Here is a 22733-nt window from a genome sequence, read left to right as displayed (position 1 = left end):
CCACCGCCTGCCTATGTGGTCATTTTGGATAGCAAGCCAGCAGATAAAAAAAATCTGTCCCTCTCTAATCACTCTGCCACTCAAATAATAAACCTTTTTTTAAAATCCACCAGTGTTACAATTTTTTTTCTCATTAGTGAAGATTGACTGAACCAAAGAATGAAGTGAGTTGAATGTTACCACTGCAGAAACTGTTGTAATGTTGATGAGACTTAGCCTGTAACAATGAGGAATGTTGTAACACATTCTACCAAACAAGCAGCCCTATGGGAAAACCAATGTATTAAGGAAACACATAAAACTGTAGAGACAGGCAGTTTGCAAATTATTTCAGATAAGCAATACATAATTTTCAGTTCAGCTGTGTTCCTTGCAATGATTTTCTTACATCTCAGTTACATAGGCACAGACAGAAATAATTAAAACATCATTAGGCACCCTGCATTTTTATTCGCTACATCTGGCAGTACTTGCCACACAGGTTACTTGTCCAGAGACCCCAACTAGTTAAGTGAGCTAAAATTTAAGCCTTGCAAATCTTCAAAGTCGGTGTGACCCCTTTACTACCCTGTAGTAATGGAAAACCATTTTCAGTCTGGAATTCTATGTATAGCTTAAACTATCATGAACGTTTCAGTGTAAAACATAGACCAGGGGAGATGCAGTGAGGCTTTCGGTGAATATGTACAGAAACACTGATTCCTACTGGACCAAGCAAAAACATCTTTCTGTAAAGGCAGCAGTGGGGCTGGGTCCAGGCTCTGCAAATTCACAAGTTAAACCCTGATATGAAGGATACAGAATCACTCTGTCTCTGTCTTTTCATCATCCTGGCTATTGATTTTATTCACGAGACAATAGCAAGGTAAATGTAGCATGTGATCCTGATATGTCAGATCCAGACACCTGGATGTCCAGAAGAAAGTGGTACCATGCCTGTTCTGCAATTCCCTGAGGACCAAGAACACCATTTCCAGAATCTTCTCTGCAAATCTTTTGTCTCATTTACCAGAGCCTCATGCTCATGCTTGACCCAGCCCATGCCAGGAGGATGGGATTAGCTGGGGATGGAGTTGCTGTCCTCTAGTTGATAATATTCACAATCCTTAAGAATCTCTGCTTTTGGTGGTAAGAAGGAAGCTTGGATCCCAACCATCAAGACTCCCAGACCTTCACCACAAACTATTAATACGAGCAACAAGGACTATATCCCAACTGCCAAGGAGGCTACAGGGAATTGGATGCCCTTGGAGGCCGAGTACTCTGAGGTCAACCACCCCCAACCGGAGCTTCCGCAAGGGATGGAAGAAGTCCAAACACTACCGCGCAGAAACCAATGTCATTGGAAAGACAACCAGAAGCCCTGAGCGGTCTGCAGAAACAGAAGAACAATAAATGTCCTTCGGGACCAGGGAGGAGAGCTTTCTCTGGTCCAAGCCTGGCTCCACCTCTGGACCCCCGCCCTCCCTCGCAATGACCATCAGGATCGCTTCGAAAACCCCTCACAGCAAACAAACAATCATACAAACTAAAAAAAAAAAAAAACCTAAAATAAATAGACAACAGAAAATAGAGCTTGGAATCTGACAGGAAAGAGCTGGCGTGGATTGGCTCATGCCTCGCTGGGTGGGACACAAAGATTAGTTACTCCTCACCATGGTGTTGAGGATTTTCCTGCACACCCCCCCCCCCAAAAAAAATGTTCTGCACCTTAATGTCGACAAATATCTTGTTAGAGTTACAAGCCAGTCTAGATTATCCTAAAATCTGCCAAGATCAGCAAAATTTTACTTCAACACAACAAATGGCTAAATATTAAAATGAAATAGACACGAAACAGCTGAATGGTACCTTGTAGCCATTTTAAGGTATATAGCAGCCGGTCCTGTATATAAACTAAAAGTGAAATGTCAATGGTTCGGACTTGTTTTTGTTTGTTTGTTTTGTTTTTGTTTTTGTTTTTTTTGTTTGTTTTTTGTTTTTTTTAACATACTGGTTACTCAAAACCATGTCAACTCCATAACATTGCAAATTGCTGTTGATGTTATATTGGGACTCTTAATTGACTGTGATGATATTCTACCAGCTCTAACTTCAGACCAGAAATGGTCTCCCCAAGAAACTGTTCAACCCATCTGGACAATACGTAGCTGGACTCTATGCTTGGTATATGTTTGCAAGGAAAGAATCTTGATTGAATTTGAACTGTAATACTGCATCAAGGTGGAGGAATCCACCAGGGGGGAGGGGAGGGGGAGGGATGGGGGGATTCCCAGAGCCTATGAAACTGTCACATAATGCTAAATAATTAATAAATATATATATATAAAAAAAAGAATCTCTGCTTTTTTTACTGTGTGTTTGGCACAATGGCACCATATCCCTGTCACAGTGCCTGGGTTGGAGTCCTGGCTCAGCTTTGGGTCCAGCTTCTCTTTATGTATACCATGGGAGGCAGCGGATGATAACTGAAGTATTTGGCTTCCTGCTACCCATAGAGGGAATGCAGTAATTTAGTGATTTAGTAACTAGTTATAGCCTGTCCCAGCCCTTGTTATCAGGGCATTTGAGGAATGAACCAGTTGCATCGAAGATGTGCCTTTTGAATAATTTTTTTTTTTTAATTTTTACTTTACTTGGGAAGCGACTCATGTGGAAAGGACTACACCAACAAAGTACTCAGCACCCAGACAGGAAACAGAGTGCACACTCACCTAGGGCCATTTGCATAGAGTTTAACAAAGGAGTTTCTGGCGAAGCTGATGGCAGAACTTAAGGAAATTTGCACAATATGGTGTACTCTCCCTGGACAGTTTGTCTTAGAATCCTGAGAGGCAACTTATACAGAAAGATAGGGGTGTGGCGGGGCCAGTCCATGGCAACTGGGCCCAGAAGAACCTTGTGTAATCAGTACCTGCCCCACCTCTCCTGCCCTCCAGGTCTCCAACACACACTTCCCACTGGCTGAAGCCCACTAGGCTCGAGGTGAAGGGAGGAACATCTAGGCAGTGCATACAAGTCAACCCTCTGGGGCTCAGAATGATATCGTTAGGTATAATCTGGAAGGATAGATGGAAGATCTGCAGTACAGCCTCCTTAAAGAAGGTAAGCGATTCAGGATAGAAAGGGTCCAGGCAAGAAGGAGGCCACTTTTCAAGAAAAAGAAAAATATTCCTGTGTCCTTAAATGCCATAGATTTCTGTATTAAACAAGTAAATTGGGAGATAATAACAGACATTCCAGTGTTTTCCAAAACATGTCTGCCATCACTTCTTCCCAAACCATGCTTCTCTTCCCTCCCAGTTGTGTGTTGTATTCTGCCTCTCTTGAGTGCCAGGTGCTAGGGGCTATCCTGTGCTTTCTTTCATTCTGCTATTGGTACAAATGCAGTCTTAGTTATCAAGCCATTATTGGCTCAGGTAATTTTTAATTCTCTTTTTCAGGGTAGAAAGCAATTGTTTGTTTTCTCAGTGATGGGGCCAGAGCTGACATATCCCATCCCTTGCTTATCCCCAAATCCTACATGAGGGGAAGGGCAATCATGGGAAACAGCCAAGTCCTCTAGGAACTTCCTCTTCCCCTCTCCTCCCTGAGGTCCAGGCCTCCCACCCACAGTCTGACTCCAACAACTTCTAAAGCCCTGCCGGGAGCATACCACCACCATGGCTCCAAGTCTCCCCAGGGCTCACAGTCCACATGTTACACACCCCATTCTACAGATAAGGAGCGTTATCTCACAAGGTTCATCTGTAGCCCTAATTCCACACCAGGTGGCAAAGAGCTACAGCTCTGAGCCTAAGCTGCTTTGCTAACACTCTTTCAAGCCTCTGCTTGCCCATGGTCATCCAAGTGCCTCCCCCAGAACATGCTGGATCTCATTGCGATCCAGTACATAAAGGACTGGTGTTTTGTACATCAGGAACCAAGGCATCATCCTCAAATTGTCATCGCAGGTTACGTGGCTGACCATGCTAATGAGGAAACTCGCATCAGCATGAGAGTGGCAGAACTCTCATTTTAACGGGGCAGAGGAACAGAATAAAAGTTCCCCGGAGACCCAGGTGCAGTAGCCTAGTGGCTGAAGTCCTTGCCTTGCACGCCCAGCATCCCATAGGGGTGACAGTTTATGTCCCGGCTGCCGCACTTTCCTTCCAGCTCCCTGCTTATGGCCTGGGAAAGCAGCTGAGGACAGCCCAAAGCCTCGGAACCCTGCACCTGCATGGAAGACCCAGAAGAAGCTCCTGGCTTCTGGCCCCAGGCTCCTGACTTCGGATCGGCTCAGCTCTAGCCATTGCAGCCACTTCGTGAGTGAATCAGCGGATGGATGCTCTTCCTCTCTGTCTCTCCTCCTCTCTGTATATCTGACTTTCTAATAAAAATAATAAATAATCTTAAAAAAAAGAAGAAGAAGAAAAAGCTCACTAGACCCCCACGTCTCTGTCCTTAGTCTCCCTTTCACAGAGTGGTGACACTTATTTGTGTGCAAAGCCAGCTGATGGTAACCCCCAGTCTTTTTATGGTGATGACTCTTTTAGTATTAACACACACCACTTCGGGCCAGACACGATGGCTCAGTGGCTAAATCCTTGCAAGTGCCAGAATCCAGTATGGCCACTAGTTCATGTCCTGACTGCTCTACTTCCCTTCCAGCTTCCTGCTTGTGTCCTAGGAAAGCAGTCAAGGATGGCCCAAAGCCTTGGGAACCTGCACGCATTTGAGAGACCCAGAAGAAGCCCCTGGCTCCTGGGTTCAGATCGGCTGTTGTGACCACTTGGAGAGTGAATCAGCAGATGGCAGATCTTTCTCTGTCTCTCCTTCTCTCCATAAATCTGATCTGCCTTTCCAAGAAAAAATAAACAGATCTTAAACACACACACAAAAAACCATTGCATCGGGGGCCATGCTTGCATTGCTGGAATCCCATATGGCGCTAGTTTCAATCCAGCTCTTTGCTTATGGCCTGGGAAAGCAGGGAGGGATGGCTCAAGTCCTTGGGCCCCTGCACCCATGTGGGAGAACCAGAAGAAGTTCCTAGCCTTGGATCCACCCAACTCCATTGTGGCTGTTTGGGGTGTGGACCAACGGATGGAATCTTTCTCTGTTTCTCTCTAAATCTAGTTTTCAAATAAAATTAAATCTTTAAAGACATACAAACAAAAACACCCTACTGCTTCCTATGTAATCAATGACATGATTAGCCAGAGCAGACTGCTTCCTCCTCTACCCTGAGTTAAAAGCTTTGTAAGTCCAATATTTAGCTTCTCAGTTGGTTCCAAGCTCTGGAAAAGACACTTAAAGCAATTACCTCTGATGTCAACGCATCAGAAGTCTGCAGTTAGCATCACAGATAACTGCTCCATGACAGGGGCGGGATACATTACAGGCAGCTGACCCAACAAGCTCAGGGAGAACCGGTGTCTGAATTAGGACACCCCTCTCCGGCTCTCAATAACGCCTCCTGGCAGAACATGGCATCTGGCTCATGACGGGGGTGGAAGGGAGCTAAACTGAAATGAGATAGTGAGCAACGGCGCGTGGTTTCAGCTCCATTAAGCCTGTGACGTGTCAGGCTAGCAACAAAGCCTATCACGCAGCCAACAGAGAGCCTAGGTCATTATCGTGAACAGGTCTGATCTCAGAACTCATTATGTGGCCATGGCAACTCCAGAGGCCACAGCTACCAACATGGAGACTGAACAAGATCTTGAAAGTCCCCAGGGTGACCAGCAGAAGCAGCTGGGTGAAGGCTCAGATGAAACAGGGCATAAGCCCAAGGCTAGTGAGGAAATGATATCAGAGGAGAGTGGCTAGTGACATTCAGATAGTGGAAATGAGTGGACAAGGGATGACTGTTCTGGCAGACCCGGAACAGTCAAAAACTAGGATGAGAGAGAGCTACAGGAAACAAAAACAGCTCTGGTCAAGCACCCACAATGGGGGGAAGCCCTGGTAATCTTGGAACACAGCTGTGCAGGTTAAGGTACAGAGGGACTATCTGACTTATCATTTCTGTTTCTGTGTGTCTGACTACTTCAGATACCTCCCATAAGCAGAACGCTACATTATTTTCCTTTTGTGATTGACTTATTTTGATAACATATTAATTAAGCTTCATCCAGACAGTAGCATGAGATAGGATTCCCTCTCTTTTCCAGGCTGGAGAATATTTTATTGCATGCAGATACCACACTGTGTTCATCCATCCTTCCATGACCTTAGGTTGTTTCCATGTTTAGCCTTTGGGAATAACGCTGCTAAGAGTATCATGTGCAAGTACTTCTCCAAGACCATACTTCTGATTCAAATGAATATAAAGTGTATGTATGCATGTCTACTTCTATGTACACAGAAGTGAGATTTTGGCATCACATATTAATTCTATTTTTAATGTGTTGAGGACCAACAAAAATTCATTTATTTCCATTGCTGATCATTACTCCACTGTCTTCATTTGCCATATTTTGTTTATCTACTCAGGAGTTGATGGACATCTGGGTTTGACTGCTGTGAGCCACACTGCTATGAACATTCATGGGGGAGTCTGTACAGACACACATGTGTATCCTTTCTCTGGGGTAGACAGGAATGGAATTTCTAAGTCACATGGTCAATAGGTATTTAACTTTTTAAGAGTTAGACAACTTTTTGTCTCAGGGGGCTGCATTTTACCTTCCCAGCAGTAATGGAGGGGGGGGTCTTTTTTCCAACATTTTTGTTCATGTTTTTTGTCTTTTTCCTATTCATTAAGATGCACGCACCTATGACTGGCACACAGCAGGTTAAGATAACACTGAAATGACTGCATCTCATATCCTAGTGCTGTTTCCAGTCCTACATGCTCCACTTCCATTCCAGCTCCTTCTCAAACAGCCTGGGAATGTGGCGGAAGATGGCCCATGTGCTTGGGTCCTTCCCACCCATGTGCGTGACCTAGATGGAGAGTTTTCAGAACCTGGTTTTGGTCTAATACATTCTCAGCCATTACAGCTATTTCAGGAGTGAGCAGAGATAGAAGATACCTTTCTCTGTCTCTCACTTGGTTCTCTCTCTTCACCTTTCAAATAAGGGAAATAAGTTGTTGTTAAATGTATACACCTGCAAAATTTAAATCATTGCCAATGACGTAACCACAAATTGCAGTGGTACGAATTGTTCCCTCTGCTAATGCTGAGATGGATGCATCAGTAATTAGGAGTGAGCAAAAGAGCTCAGTGTCCAGCAGCTCCTGTGCCATGCTTCACTTTCCTGTGGTCTGAAAGACTCCCACGTTTCGTTGAAAGTGAGGTCCTTCCCCAGAATGACCCCTCCCAGCCTGCAGGTGCTTCTGCTTGTCACTCATGGGAAGAACAGCTGCTCCCAGAAATTCCAAGGATGGAACTTAGAAGTGTTGCGGGGAATTCGATGTGAAAAGATGACAGCAGCCTCATTTCTTCTCTCATAAGAAAGAAGAATTTTCATGTGGACAACTTCAGTGTGCAGAGATTTATTTAAAACAGAGTGGGAAAGAAGTCTCCTGCCATAGTGACAGGAAAGGGCTCCAAGGGAGGAGAGACCCAACTGAGCATTTGTGGAGGTTTAAGGTTTTAAGGACTATCTCTGGCAGGCGGAACAAAGGAGTCACTCAAATGGCAAGAACAAAAAAAAAAAAAAAAAGAAGAAGAAGAAAAAATAAAAATATTCAATAATGTCGGGCACTTTGCTCAAGACAGAATGGACACCATAAAGGTGTAACTGGTGGGGCCCAGTACAATAGCCTAGTGGCTAAAACCTCGCCTTGCATGTGCCGGGATCCTATATGGGCACCGGCTCATGTCCTGGCTGCTCCACTTCCCATCCAACTCCTTGCTTGTGGCCTGGAAAAGCAGTGGAGGACGGCCCCAGTGTTTTGGGACCCTGCACCTGTGGCAGACCCAGAGGAAGCGCCAGAATCCTGGTTTCAGATCAGATCAGCTCTGACCATTGTGGCCACTTGGGGAGAGAGAATCTCTGAATCTCCTTCTCTGTGTATCTGCTTTTCCAATAAAAATAAATAAATCTTTTTTAAAAAGGTGTGACTGGTGGCTTTCCCTCCAATTCTTACAAGCTGAATCTCAGGCACCGTCTCCCTGACAGTGACTCAAGAGGCTCAGAGATGCGAATTGCTTTATGCCACCTTGTTTTTGTAGGTGGGGGTGATATGTTGGTTCTCTTTGTTATCTCTCAAGGGGACTGGGTGGGAAGCTAAGCAGGATGTGCTCTTGAAACGGTAAGCAATGGAAAGAAGCAAGGTTTTCTATTTTACAAAAATAACTTCACCAGAGACCCTAACTGCTTCTTATCCTGACTCCTCCCGGAAGGACTACCAGAAAACCCTAGAACTTGGAGCATGCTTTGGAAACTACAATCCACGTGGGTCAGTCCTAGCGTATCCCGGGTGTACTGGATTGCCGTCAGCCTTCCACGCCTTGGCACCTGTTAGAGCCGACACAAAGTCCTCCTGCGCACGGCTCTTGCTTGGCGCGGTGCACGGCAGGAGCAGGTTTATTTTCTAAGACGAGCAGAGCCACCTGGCGGGCAATTGGAGAAACTGATGCGGCTGTTCTGCAGAACCGTCACAACGCGAAGACTGAAAGCCGGCAGGGAACAAAAGCAAGCAGGAAACTGAGAAGAGAGATCTCGTGTGATAGGTATTGCAAATATACATCTATTTTAAATTAATCCATTGTGCCACAATGCTGGCTTCAGCTTTCAGACTCCTGGTTACACACCTCTAAACTTGTTTCTTTTTAAAATGTGTGGCCTAGAAAAAAAAATCCATGGCCTGGAATTGACTACAGATATCAGTACAATCCCAACAGAGGGCAGGGGATTTATCTGGATATACAAATATAAAAAATATTCACACTAATGAGATCTAAAAATATGTTAGAATATCCAGATTTTTAAAAAGAATAACAGCTTTTGTAAGATTTACTTATTTTTTTTTGTAAAGTCAGATTTACTTTGGGAACAAGAGGACAAGAGGCAGAAAGATCATACATCCGCTGATTGACTCTCCAAGTGACCAAAGCAGCTGGAGCTAAGCCAACCCGAAGCCAGAAGCCAGGAGCTTCTTCTGAGTCACCCATCTGGGTGCAGGGGGGATTTTCAAGGAGCAGTGTAACCACCTTGATGTCTACAGGAGCCCCCTTAGTTCACTGCCCCTGCATGATGCTAGATAATCCCCACAAGGCATCCTTGGGTGGGTTCCTCTGCCCCTAACGCCCGCCCCTGTCGTGTTTGCTCCCCTCCCCCATCCCTGCTTTTGTCTGTCTGACCCACCTGTTCTACTCCCAGTAGTTGGAGCCGTGATCCCTGAGACATAGGGGGTTGTTCCTTCCAGGCCTTTCTGCCCTGCCTCTTGCAGCTGCAAACTCTCCGGCATCACAGAGGCCAAGTCAAAAGGAGGGAAACCAAGGGCCTGGCATGGTAGCCTAGCAGTTAAGGTCCTCACCTTGAATGTGCCAGGATCCCATATGGGAGCCAGTTCTAATCCTGGTATCCCCAATTCCCATCCAGCTCTCTGCTTGTGGCCTGGGAAAACAGTGCAGGACAATCCCCAAACCTTGGGACCCTGCACTCACGTGGGAGACCTGGAAGAGGCTCCGGTGTCCTAGCTTCAGATTGGCTCAGCTCCAGCCGTTGCGGCTGCTTGAGGAGTGAATCAAGATCTTCCCCTCTTGTCCTTCTCTCTGTATATCTGACTTTCCAATAAAAATAAATATCAATCTTTTTTAAAAAGGAGGGAAACCAGAAGAGGGGGATGAAGCAGGTCCTAGCCACCCGGGCCTGAGTGTGGGCCAGCAGCCACTGACAGCCTGCCCTGGGGGAGGGCCAGTTTGAATATTCCCAGTCAACTTCATATCAGAATGATTCAGAAGCAAAGTCCAAGTTGTGTCTACATCCCAGGTTATGCAGAACAAAGCTTATTCACAGGTGAACCCTTTCTTCTTTTCTTTCTTTCTTTCTTTTTCTTTTCTTTTCTTTTCTAAGAAAAGATCCTTCCCCTCATAGTCAATTGGAGGGCTGGACACAGGCTGCATGGCAGTGACTGTGCTGCGCCTTGGGACCTTCTCGTAGACTCACGAGGGGTCCTGAGAGCTGATGGGAACTGGCTCTGAATCACAGGGAGCTCTGGGAGACTGCCTGGCAGGCAGGATGCTGTAAGTGATCCGTTTATTACCCCGCAGTCCAAAGCGCAAAGACATTAGGATGCGCTTTCATTTTCCTGGGGAGGTGGGTTATTTTTACTTCTCACGTTAAGATGAGGACTGCTTTTAAATGCAGGAAGCACCCAGGAATTTTTCTGTTTTTCTGTGAATAGCAGATCCTGGAAATGGCTGCTGTCCATGGTACTGGGATGGCAACCTTGGCTAAGGGAAAACCACAGACTCGCCATTGATGCAACTGACATCACCTAAGGAAATGTTTATAATGAAGCTACCAAGACAGCGGCGAGTGAGCTGAGAAAAGAGAAGAGCAAAAGATGTGATTAAATAATTATCATTTACACTTTAAAATATCTATCTTGTTATTTCTCCAATCTGATGAATCAGAACTATCTCTTTAGGAATAAGGATGAAATTAGAGTGTATCTGTTTTAAGCAGATTAGAGAAAATAATTGTTGCAAATTGCTGGGCCAATCATAAGGTCTAAAATGTGGATGTTTAGGGATGGAATTTAGGTTAGCAGTTAAGACACTCTCATCCTGTGTCAGAGTGCCTGGGTTCAATTCCCGGCTCTCCTGACTCTAGCTTCCCACCAGTGCAGACCCTTGGAGGCAGCAGTGATGGTTCAGCCAGTGGAGACACCACCATGGACATGAGTCCCCAGCTCCTGGCTTCAGCCCAGTCCAGCCTTGGCCACGGACGGTCAACCCCTTGAATGTACCATTGAATATCTCTCTCTCTCTCCCTATCTCTTTCTCTCCCTCCCTCATCCTTTTATTCTCAAATACTGTAATTTTTTTAAAAATATTTATTTTTTAATTGTAAAGTCAGATATACAGAGAGGAGGAGAAACATAAAGGAAGATCTTTAATCCAATAATTCACTCCCCAAGTGGCCACAACAGCCAGGGCTGAGTGAATCCAAAGCCAGGAGCCAGGAGCCAGGAGCCATGAGTCAGGAGTCTCTTCCTGTCCAGATTTCCATGCAGGTGCAGGGTCCCAAGGCTTTGGACAATCCTCTACTACCTTCCCAGGCCATAATCAGGGAGATAGATGGGAAGCAGGGCCACCAGGACACAAACTGGCACCCACATGTGATCCTGAGTGTTCAAGGCTTGAGGACTCCAACTACTAGGCCACCACGCCAGACCCTCAAATACTTTAATTTTTTTAAATAAAATCAATATGACAGTTTATTACTGAGACATAGAAAAATTACATGATTCACTGAAGTTTTAAAAATTCTGTTCAAACAAAACTGGTCAGGTGCATATTTTTCTTTTTAAAAAAAAGTTCTCCCAAATCACCTTAGTTCCATGCTAATTTAATCTTTTCATTATTAATTTACATTTTTAGAATTAAAAGAAATCAGTTTCTCCCTTGATCAGGAGCAGGACAGGAAATGGTTCATTCTAAAACATCCCCATGTGACTGCCGTTCAGATTTCTCACTGTCCGTCTGATGGGCACTTGTGAGCCCTTAACGCCTGCCCCTCCATTCTGTTTATTTCTCTATTTAGGAAGCTGGGAGCTTCATTTCCTAGACACTCTTGACCTTTGGCTTTCTCTTGGGCTTCCACCTGTCCCGCTTCCCTGACTCCAGAAGTTCTGACCTGAGACGGGGTAGTTGGGGTGGGGGTTGTGGAACCAGCCCCTTCTGCTCTGCACAGCCTTACTGCAGCTGCCAAGGGCCGCTCCCAGCTCCACGTGCGCAAGACCCTTCCTCAGACCAGCACCTTCCTGGTAGTCCTGCACCAGCAGATGGACATGACCTCCTTCACCTGCCCCACACTCCGAGTTGGCAGTTCCAGTATTAATCAGAAGCCCCTCCCTCAACAGAGGATACCCCAACCCTCAACAGCAGAGCAGGGAGGGTGTAGCTCCCCTGAATTGATGGCATTACCTCAAATACTATATATGTGTGTATGTATATATATATATATATATATATATATATATATATATATATATGATGTATTTGATTATTTGAACTGCAGAGTTACAGAGAGGAGAAAGAGAGAAAGAGAGAGAGCGAGAGAGAGAGCTTCCACCCACGGGTTCATTTTCCAAATGGCTGCAACAGCCAGGGTGAAGCCAGGAAGCAAAAGTTTTTCATAGGACAGGTCTCCCACATGACACAGGGGTCCAAGCACTTGTACCATAGTTCACTGCTTCCCCAAACACAATAGCAGAGAGCTGGATTGGAAATGGAGGCACTGGGACCCAAGCTGGTGCCCATCTGGGATGTTGGTGCTACAGGCAATAGCTTAAGGTGCTGTGCCACAACGTGGACCACTGTATGCCAAGTGCTAAGCTTCAGTAAGAGGGCCTGATGCGATAGCGTAGCAGTTAAAGTCCTTGCCCTGAACGCACCGGGATCCCATATGGGCGCCGGTTCTAATCCTGGCAGCTCCACTTCCAATCCAGCTCCCTGCTTGTGGCCTGGGAAAGCCGTTGAGGACGGCCCAAAGCCTTGGGACCCTGCACCCGTGTGGGAGACCCAGAGAGAGAGGGAAGGAAGGGAGGAGGGAAATCTGTAGCACAGATCCTTGCGCTGCTGTTTGAAATTGCATATACATAAACCTCAGTTCTTTAAAAAAAAAAAACATTTATTTATTTTTATTACAAAGATGTGGGAAGCAGCAGTGGTGGCAGAGTCTACTCGAACATTCCCCTGCCTCTCACCCTGCTAGTTGCTTCTAGGGCGATTCTGCCTTTTAGTGGCCTTTGCAGAAGGAAAAGTAGGAAGAACAAACAAGCCTGCATTGCTCCCTGTCCTTGGCAGGGTCTCTGGCCTTGTCAGCAATAGAAAGTAAGTTCCTGATCAGCCTAGCCAAAACCCCGGGAGGCAGGCAGTGTGTGCTGACTGGATTCCAGCACCCTGATGTCTCCCAGAGCCCTTTCAACACCTTTGCAACCCACTTTCCCCATAAGACCTCATGCTGCATGAGCTATACAGGTGCTTTCAAAAGTCCATGGATAATGCCACTAAAAATAGGTTTATTTTGGGCCTGGTGCGATAGCGTAGTGGTTAAAGTCCTCGCCTTGCACATGCCAGGATCCCATATGGGCGCTGGTTCTAATCCCAGCATTCCTGCTTCCCATCCAGCTCCCTGCTTCTGGCCTGGGAAAGCCATTGAGGACAGGCCAAAGCCTTGGGACCCTGCACCCGCGTGGGAGACCCAAAAGAGTCCCTGGCTCCTGACTTTGGATCAGCTCCAGCTCTGGCCGTTGTGGCCACCTGGAGAGTGAACCATAGGATGGAAGATCTTCCTCTCTGTCTCTCTTCCTCTGTATATCTGCCTTTCCAATAAATAAATAAATATATAAATCTTATTAAAAATAATAAAAAATAAAGATAGGCTTATATCAATGCAAAAGTATTGCAAAATCCATGCATAGCTTTTGTCAGACATTTTCCTACAAACCTTTTAGAGAAGCTTCACATTGCATCTTTGCCCCCAGGTTGTTGCCCCCACAGAGACAAGAATCCAAAGCAGAGGCTAAAACACAGTGCACAGGTGAAAGAGAGGGGTTCACTTAGGGCCAAACAGCGGCCTGGCCCCCAGAGCGCTTCATTTCACAGTCTGGGTTAGCATTGGCTTTGCAGACACATGCAATGGTGAGACAATTAAATGTCACACACTGAACTCAAAATGGATTTGATAATACATTCTCTTTGGAAATCATTTCAACATTAAGATGAAATCTATGAGGTTTTTTTTTAAGAAAATCAAATTTTTATTTGGGTTATAAATTTGGTGTTAACCAAAAAGAAACTCTTTTTAAATTTTTTTTTTCTCAGTGTCTCTAGTCACTAGTTCAAGCCTGCTTGTGTTCTAACATGGAATTGCATGCTGTTCAGGTGCTGGGATGTCAACTGCCCAGACTACAAAACACTGCGACTTCTACCTGACTATTCTGTGTTCCCTGGTTCTTCTCTCCTTCCGGCTCTGCTGACACAGCAGCTCCGTAGGGAGGCCGGTGGCCAGTGAGCCCAAGACTGCCCCGGCAACATTGCTGGAGGGAGTAGCTCCTGCCCACAGCCTCCGCCCTGAGCTGAGAAGCCGACGCTGGCTGACACTTTGGCGGGGAGCTAGAGGACCCAGCGACTGCACCTAGATCCCTCCATGTAGAAACTACGGGATAACAACCGTCTCTTTGGAGTCAGTTGACACACAGCATGGATAACTAAGACGATTATTCTACTTTGCCCCATCCCTTCTCTGTCTAGAGAACTCTGGTTCTGCCCAGCAGTGGATGGATGACTAAGGACCCACTGAAGACTGTCCTCCGCAGGAAGTCGGGTCCTTTGAGAGTGGCGCGACCTGTACAACTGGGAGGTGGCCATCTTCCGGCCGCCTGAAGTTCCTTTAGTTTATCTCCCCTGAAGTTCCCCCTCGACTACCCGTATTCCCCACCAGCTTTCCGGTTCCTGACCAAGATGTGGCACCCCAACATCTATGAGACAGGAGACGTGTGCATCTCCATCCTGCACCCCCCAGCTGACGACCCCCAGAGCGGGGAGCTGCCCTTGGAGCGGTGGAACTCCACGCAGAACGTCAGGACCATCCTCCTGAGTGTGATCTCGCTCCTGAAGGAGCCCAATACCTTCTCGCCGGCCAACGTGGACGCCTCTGTGATGTACAGGAAGTGGAAGGAGAGCAGAGGGAAGGACCGGGAGTACACAGATATCATCCGGAAGCAGATCTGGGGACCAAGGTGGACGCAGAGCGCGACGGTGTCAAGGTGCCCACGACACTGGCCGAGTACTGTGTGAAAACCAAGGCGCCGGTGCCCGAGGAGGGCTCAGACCTCTTCTACGATGACTACTACGAGGACGGCGAGGGGGTCGAGGAGAAGGACTCGGCCCCGAGGAGGCCTGAAGCGGCTGCGTGCGCCCACCCACCCGAATAAACCGCTTTACCTCACTGGGCCGCGGGCCACAGCCTACCTCGCAAGGTCTCATGTGGTCCCACTCTGGGGGGAGGGGGGCTTCGTCCTGCGTTTTCTCTTCCTTCTGCAGCTCCCCTGTGTCTGAGGAGAAGGGCCACGCTCCTTCCAGTCCCAGGGACTGGGGGCCAGGGGCCAGGGGCCGGGGGCAGGCAGCAGCCCCTCCCACGGGCTGCAGGAGCAGCAGGAAGCGCACACGTGGGCCGGGCAGGTCCACAGCACTCCTTGCCGGGGTGGTCGGCAGCCACCTCCCACTCCCCTCGTGGTAGTCAACAGCCACTTCCCCTCTCCGCTTTGATTTGTTTTGAATCTAATAAAACTGCTTTCTGAGAAAAAAAAAATAGCTGGCGGATCTTCGCGAAGGGCGTCGCGCGCCTGCTTGGTGCCCCTCCTCTTCCTCCTGCGGCTCGCGGTAGCGGGTCCGGGCGTCCACACGTGGAGCCGAGCTCCTCCCCTCCCCGCCCTCTTTTCCCTCCTGCCCCGGTGCCTCCCCGCCGAGACGGCCCTCGACCCCGACCCCGCAGAACAGCATCTCAGACATGTTGAAAAAGATGTTTTGATCCCTAAAATAATGAGAGAAAAGGCCAAAGAGAGGTGTTCTGAACAAGTTCAAGATTTTACCAAATGTTGCAAGGAATCTAGACTCCTTATGGTAGAAAAGTGTCGGAAAGAAAATTCTGCATTGAAAGAATGTCTAACTGCCTACTATAAAGATCCAGCCTTTTATGAAGAATGCAAAATGGAGTACCTGAAGGAAAGGGAAGAGTTCAGAAAAACTGGAGTTCCTGCTAAGAAAAGATTACAGAAGCTTCCTACCAACATGTAGAAAATATTCCAGTGACATTCAGAAACTAATGTCCATGGAAGTCATTTATAGTCTAAATCACCTGGATAAAGGACTCAAGATACAAATTCGTTTCATCCTAATTATGAAAGTATCACCTAGAATAAAGATCTTTATTTAAAAAAATAAAAAAAAGGAAACAGCAGTGGGTAAGGCGCTTGAGCAGAGTGGGTTCCAAAGTTGTTGAGACTGACAGCGTCCCAGGAGCTGGGAGTGGGGGTGGGGAGGGGTGAGGAGTGCTCCTCAGAGCTGCATCTAAGCCGAACACAAGGCACAAGAAAATGTTGCATTTCCTTTGCTTTTCCTAAATTTACTGAATTCTACCTCCATGTCTACTTTCTCCTGGAGAGTCACTCAGAGCACTGGTCGCGTGAAGGTCCTCTGGGGCCAGAGCAGGTGAGGTCTCTTTAGGGCTCATCTGGAGGCACCTCCTAGCCTTTTGGTGTTTTAAAAGTGAATGGTTACCACATACTATAGATAAAGGAAAAAGTTCCTGTCTGTTCTTGTTAACATGGAAAAACTGTAAGGATCATGTAAGATTTTCCAAAGATTTAAATTTCTTCAAATAAATGTGGTTTTCTTTTAGAAACAATGCAAGTTTAAACTTGTGTTTCCTTTTTTCAAAGAAAAAAAATTTCATTTTTTAAAGATTTATTTTCTATTTTTATTTGAAGGACAGAGTTAGAAAACAAATACAGAAAGAGATCTTATATCTGCTGGGTCACTCCCCAAATGGCTACAAAGTCCAGAGGTGGATCTATCTGAAGCCAGGAGCCAGGAGTTTCTTCCAGGTCTGCCACATGGGTGCAGGGCTGCTAGGACTTGAGCCATCCTCTACTGCTTTCCCAGGCCATTAGCAGGCTTCTGGATCCAAAGTGGAGCAGCCAGGACATGAACCAATGGCTATTTGTGATGCTGGCACTGCAGGAGGAGAATTAACTTGCTAGGCTGCCACATCAAACCCATTTTTTTTCTTAATGGTAGCAAAAACAAAAAAGCTGGTCATCTTTATTGCTGCCCTAAGTTTTTGCAATTTTAATGACTTGTGAAATCTGAAAACCTCATAATTGTTGAACTCAATATGAACATCTTACTGGAAGTAGACCTCCCCAGGGAAGGCTCTGTCGGTTATTCGTTTGCTTGGTTCACCCAAAGTCTCAATGTGTGAGTGTCAAACCACTGGACACAGAGCCCATGAGAGTGAATCAGGGGCTTTGATTGCATTAAAGCTGCCTGATACACTGGGTCTGCTACGTGACTGTAGTTGCTTCATTCACATAGGTGTTTTATCCTCATACATTTAACTCACTCATGAGAACCTGCTAAGCATTTTTTTTCTCAACTGGCAGTAGGAGAAATAAGTCCTTCTGAGCTGCAGTTGGCTGACACCACATGGCTGCTAAACTGCAGGGTGTGAGGGAGAACTCAGGCTGACTGAGGGTGGCACACCTCTTGTTACTGGCTGTACCACACTCCCCAGTGTCATGGGCCACCAGGCAAGGATTTTTTTACCTGGGTATTTTTGGAATCTCTCTACCTCTCACCAGCCTGCAAAGAGACAGACTGTTGGAGGGGATGAGAGGGAGGAACCCCTCAAATTCTCAGTATCACACTGCTGATCAACTCTGCCTGGTAGACCTGAGTCACGATGCTTCCGTTGGAAAAATGAAATAGAGGAAAAATAATAAAGAGCTAATTCAGTTACATACAAAAGTGGCAGATGAATGATCTCTGTTCCCTCTCCTGGACAGACTGGCTTGCACCCAGACCAGCCACAATTGCATTGCTCAAAATCCCTCCAGGCTGAGCAATTCATATTCATTCACTGGTGTATGTGCAAAGCACACAGAACACACTGTTCTGTTAGATCCGAGCTTCTTGAACTTGAAGGTACAAACAGTGACTCCCATAACTCTGTCAATATAAAGGCTCTAATTCAGGAGGTCTGGGTGGGACCTAAGAGTCTGGGTGTCTAATGCGCTCCCAGGGGACAGTGCTGCTGCTAGTTATGGGGGTCCTAGTACTTAGGTCCCATTGATCTTCCTAACTAGGAGGTTTCTGAACTGGGCCCCACAGTAGGACCTTCTATGGGGAAGATGTGTTGCAGGCATCTCATCACACTGGTTTCCCACCATGCCAGAGCCCCATGACGCCAGGTCCCATCCTGGTCTCTGTGCATGAAGGCTGGATGCACTAAGAAAGTGCTGCAAACCTCAGCAAACAGCGGTAAATCTTTGCTCTCTGTAAAAAGATCTTCCTGGTCTTTTGAAATCACATCAGCAGTCACTGGTTGACTTGAATTCTTTGCTTTGTAAAAGAAAAAATAATAATTTTGGCTGGCGTTGTGGCACAGCAGATTAGCCCACTGCTTTGTAATGCTGGCATTCCATATCAAAGTGCTAATTCAAGTCCTGGCTGTTCTGCTTTCAATCCAACCTCCTGCTCAAGTGCCTGGGAAGGCAGTAGAGATATTTGGGCCCCTGTCACCCATGTGGAGGACCAGGACAAAGTTCTTGTTGTTGGCTTTGGCCTTGCAACAGGTCATTTGGTCATTTGGGCAAAGAGCTGGCAATTGGAAAGATCTGTCACCATGCCTTTCAAATAAGTAAATAAATCTCTAAGTATATATATTTTTTTGTTGGAAAGTCAGATCTACAGAGAGAAGGAGAGACAGAGAGAACAATCTTCTATTCACCAGTTCATTCCCCAGGTGGCCATAACAGCTTGGAGCTGAGCCAATCTGAAACCAAGAGCAGGAGCCAGGAACTTCTGAGTTTCCCACACAGGTACAGGGTCCCAAGGCTTTGGGCCATCCTCAACTGCTTTCCCAGGCCACAAACATGGAGCTGGAAGGGAAGTGGAGCAGCCAGGACATTACTCATATGGCAATGAAATATTTACATTTTATTAAAATTTAAAAAGCAGTGTGCAGATTAGCAGAACATTTAAACTATTCCATTTTTCATTAGTGATGAGGCTAGGTACCAAAATGAATGAGTATTTTAAAACTTACCAGAAATTTGTTAGAGAAATTTATCAGAACAGTTCAGTGCTTGTTTTCCTTATTTTTTTAAAAAAAGTGGAGTATTTCTTTTTTCTTTTAAAACTTCACTTATATGATAAGTTGTTTTATAAAAACTGAACTGAGGGCCTGGGACGACAGTCCAGTGGCTAAATCCTGGCCTTGCACATGCCAGGATCCTATATGGGTGCTGGTTTGTATCCCAGCTATTACCCTTCCCTTCCAGCTCCCTGCTTGTGACCTGGGAAAGCAGTAGAGGAAGGCCTAAAGCCTTGGGACCCTGCAGCTACAGGGGAGACCTGGAAGAAGCACCTAGCTTTGGATTGGCTCAGCTCTAAGCGTTTACCCACTTGGGGTGTGAACCAATGGACGGATCTTTCTCTGTGTCTCTCCTTCTCTCTGTAAATAGGATGTGCTTTTGCAATAAAAATAAATATGTCTTTTAAAAAATGATCTGAGATAAATTTGAAATAAAAAAATGAAGGGGGACTATCTTAGTCCTTGGGTCCTACATTGTGGTGCAAGGAATTAAATTGCTACTTGGAATACTTGTGTCTCATAGTGCAGTGTCCTGGCTCTGCTTCCAATCCAGCTTGCTGCTACTATGCCTGAGACGGTGGCTTAAGATGGGCCCTGTCACTCATGTGGGAGACTCAAATGGAGCCTCTGGCTCCTAGCTCTAGCTTGGTGCAGCACTGGCTATGCGGGCACTAGGGGAAGTGAACCAACAGATTGAAGATTCTTCTATCTCCGTTGCTCTGCTTTTCAAATAAATAAGTAAGTAGGTAAACAAACAAATAGGTCCTTTTCTGCAGTCTGCAAAGAATCAATTTAATCCAGTTCCTCAAACCCACTGAAACAGAACACCCTATAAAACCCCGTGAATGGTCCTAGGAACTTCATACTCACAGGCTGTCTTTGAGAGAATAGGACACAAACATGTGAACAGACATAATTCAACCTTTCTTTTCTTTTTTTTCTTTTTTTTTTTAAGATTTATCTATTTTTATTGGAAAGGAAGATTTACAGAGAGGAGAAGCAGAGAGAAAGATCTTCTGTCTATTGGTTCACTCCCGCAATGGCTGGAGCTGAGCCAATCCGAAGCCAGGAGCTTCTTCCAGGTCTCCCACACGGGCTTTGGGTCATCCTTGATTGCTTTCCCAGGCCACAAGCAGGGAGCTGGAACAAAGGTGGAACAGCTGGGACACAAACCAGCACCTATATGGGTGAGAATTCAGCCACTGAGCCACTGCGCCAAGCCTAGGGATGAGCATTTTTAAAACACCATTTTGCTGCAGACAAAATGCATGCACTTGTAGAAAATAATACAGAAAGAAGCTACCAATCCTTTGTAGAACTTCCCTTCTCCTTCCCCATCCTCACATCTTACATCAGGTAGCACAGAATCAGAACCAGGATAATGGACATGGATGAATTCCCATGAGCTTCTTCAGATCTTGCCAGCTTTGTGTGTGTGTGCGCGTTCCTCCAGTGCCCTGTGGTCTGCTCGCCTGCGTGGATCCATGTCAGCCCCCACCCCGTGAAAACACATTGCAGTGGCACAGACCTCTCCTGCCACCCTCTTATAAACACGGCTGCCTCCTTCTTGCCTGCCCTTCCTCCTCCCTCTCTCACTCCTCTTCCTCCCTCCTCTCCTCCTTCCCCTTTATCCAAATTCGTGGCAACCACTACAATTTTAGCAAGTTTTTCAGGTAACCATGGGTATTTTTCCACACTCCATGAGTACTTATTTCTTTCTCCCTCTCTCTTTTGTTCCCCTTCTCCTTTCTTTCCTCCCCAGCCCCAGGAACCCCCATTGTCTTCCTTCTACTAGTGTTCCAATGTTTTATGTATTTCCAGCCACAAAGCATCTCTGGGTGTGGCTTACCTCACTCTGTGTAAGGCTCCTGGGATCCATCCATACTGTGACAAACGACAGGATTTCCTTCTGTTGCAAGGCTAAATTGTATTCCACGCTGCCTTCATTCCACATTTCCTGTCTCCTTTTGTCTGGTAGTGTATATTTCTCTTGGGGCTACAGGCTGCCATGGACATGAGAATAAGAAAATATCTCCCAGTTCCAGATCTCACAGGAACACGCACTTTCAGCAGGTGCATTGGGTGACTGGGAGGCACACCAAAGAGAAGGGAATCACAACAGACCATGGTGGCAGAGGGAGCCAGTTGCATGCGCTGAGGCCATGACTGCCTTCAGGAGAAGCATAAAATAAAACACTGATTTTATGTGTCAATACCCAAACCAGTGCTGAACCCAGTTTTATTAATTTCTATAAAACCGGGGCCAATGTTGTGGTGCAGGTTTAAGCCAAAGCCCGTGACACCAACATCCTATAGGAATACCACTTTCAAGACCCAACTGCTCCACTTTTGATTCAGCAGCTTGCCAGTGCACTTGGCAAAGCAGCAGGCCTTGGCACCCACCTGGGAGATCTGGATAGAGTTCCAGGCTCCTAATCCAGCCCTGGCTGTTGTGGTCATTTGGGGAAAGAACCAGCCGATAGAAAAAAAAATCAGTCTGTCTTTTTCTCCATCTGTGTCACTCTGCCATTCAAACACAAAAATTTTTAAAAGGCTGTAAAGTGAGATATACAGAGAAAGAAGAACAAAAACTGGGGAGCTAAAGAAAAGGAGGGAGAAGGGGACAAGGCTGTGACAAGAAGAGCAAGAAAGCAGGTGGAAGTCAGGACTCTGACCGAGCTTTCAGATGGGTGGGTGCCTTACCATGGCTTACTTGCTGCCCTTGAGGGGGCTCCCTTGGGCAGTTTGAAGTGACCCGCAGTGAAGCAGTCTCGCATAGAGGTAGAAGTAATATCAGAAGGCCTGAGATCCAGATGTGGGAACAAGGAAAAGCAGCCCCCGGGGCAGGAGAGAAAGGGTTGGTGAGCAAGCCACCAGTTCTTCTCTTGGAGTGGGGAGGCAATGCACACAGTGACCAGTGGGGGTCAGTAAGAGGAAGTGGAACAGGGCCTTTGAGGCACCAAGGAAGTTCAAAACGTCATGGAATGTGGATTAAAAGGTAAGTTTGGGGCAGGCCTTGTGGCATGGCAGGCCAAGCTACACCGCACATCAGAGTGCCTGGGCTTGAATCCTGCCTCTGCTTCCCGTTCAGCTTCCTGTAGGGAGTGGGAGGGAGCAGGTGATGGCTCAAGCACTTGGGTTCCTGCTATCAAATTGCAAGACCTGGATGGAATTTCTGACTCCTGGCTTTGGCTTGACCTAGCAGCCCCAGCTGTTACAGACATTTGGGGGACTGAAACAGCAAATGGAAGATCTCTTTCTCTTTCTTTGTCTTTCAGATAAATAAAATAACTTTTAAAAGGTACATTTGTTTTGGTGTAAAACATTTTTTTATGATAATATGACTATTTATTATATTTTATCAGGTGTAAAACATTTTTAAAACTATTCACACAGGGACTGGCACAGTGGCCTAGCAGCTAAAGTCCTCGCCTTGCATGCGCCACAATCCCATATAGGCCAGTTCGTGTCTGTTGGCCCTGTTTCCCCTCCAGCTCCCTGCTTGTGGCCTGGGAAAGCAGTAGAGGACGGGTCAAAGCCTTGGGACCCTGTAACCACATGGGAGACTGGAAGAGGCTACTTGCTCCTGAGTTTGGATCAGCTCAGCTCTGGCCGTTGCGGCCACTTGGAGAGTGAATCAGAAAATGGAAGATCTTCCTCTTTGTCTCTCCTCTATATATCTGACTTTC

General features: G+C 46.4%; 1 protein-coding gene and 1 pseudogene across 1 annotated transcript; both read left to right on the top strand.

Moving 5' to 3' along the window:
* The first annotated feature begins 5655 nt into the window (after window positions 1–5655).
* Window positions 5656–15103, top strand: LOC101525720 (ubiquitin-conjugating enzyme E2 R1-like; annotated as a pseudogene).
* A 493-nt stretch (window positions 15104–15596) lies between these two features.
* LOC101526529 (COX assembly mitochondrial protein homolog) lies at window positions 15597–16093 on the top strand. Its single transcript, XM_036495651.2, has one exon. It carries the CDS (start codon window positions 15711–15713, stop codon window positions 15963–15965), a length of 255 nt encoding a protein of 84 aa, XP_036351544.2. The 5' UTR covers window positions 15597–15710; the 3' UTR covers window positions 15966–16093.
* Window positions 16094–22733: the final 6640 nt, after the last annotated feature.

This window comes from Ochotona princeps, chromosome 6 (genome assembly GCF_030435755.1).
Source record: "Ochotona princeps isolate mOchPri1 chromosome 6, mOchPri1.hap1, whole genome shotgun sequence".
In the NCBI taxonomy this organism is placed as follows: domain Eukaryota; kingdom Metazoa; phylum Chordata; class Mammalia; order Lagomorpha; family Ochotonidae; genus Ochotona; species Ochotona princeps.
Note: the sequence above shows the minus strand (reverse complement) of the source record. Positions and strands in the feature narration are given on the sequence as shown.

What these genes read in the sequence shown, in the direction of transcription:
- LOC101526529 (XM_036495651.2), top strand. Translation starts at nt 15,711, where the DNA reads ATGAGAGAAAAGGCCAAAGAGAGGTGTTCTGAACAAGTTCAAGATTTT.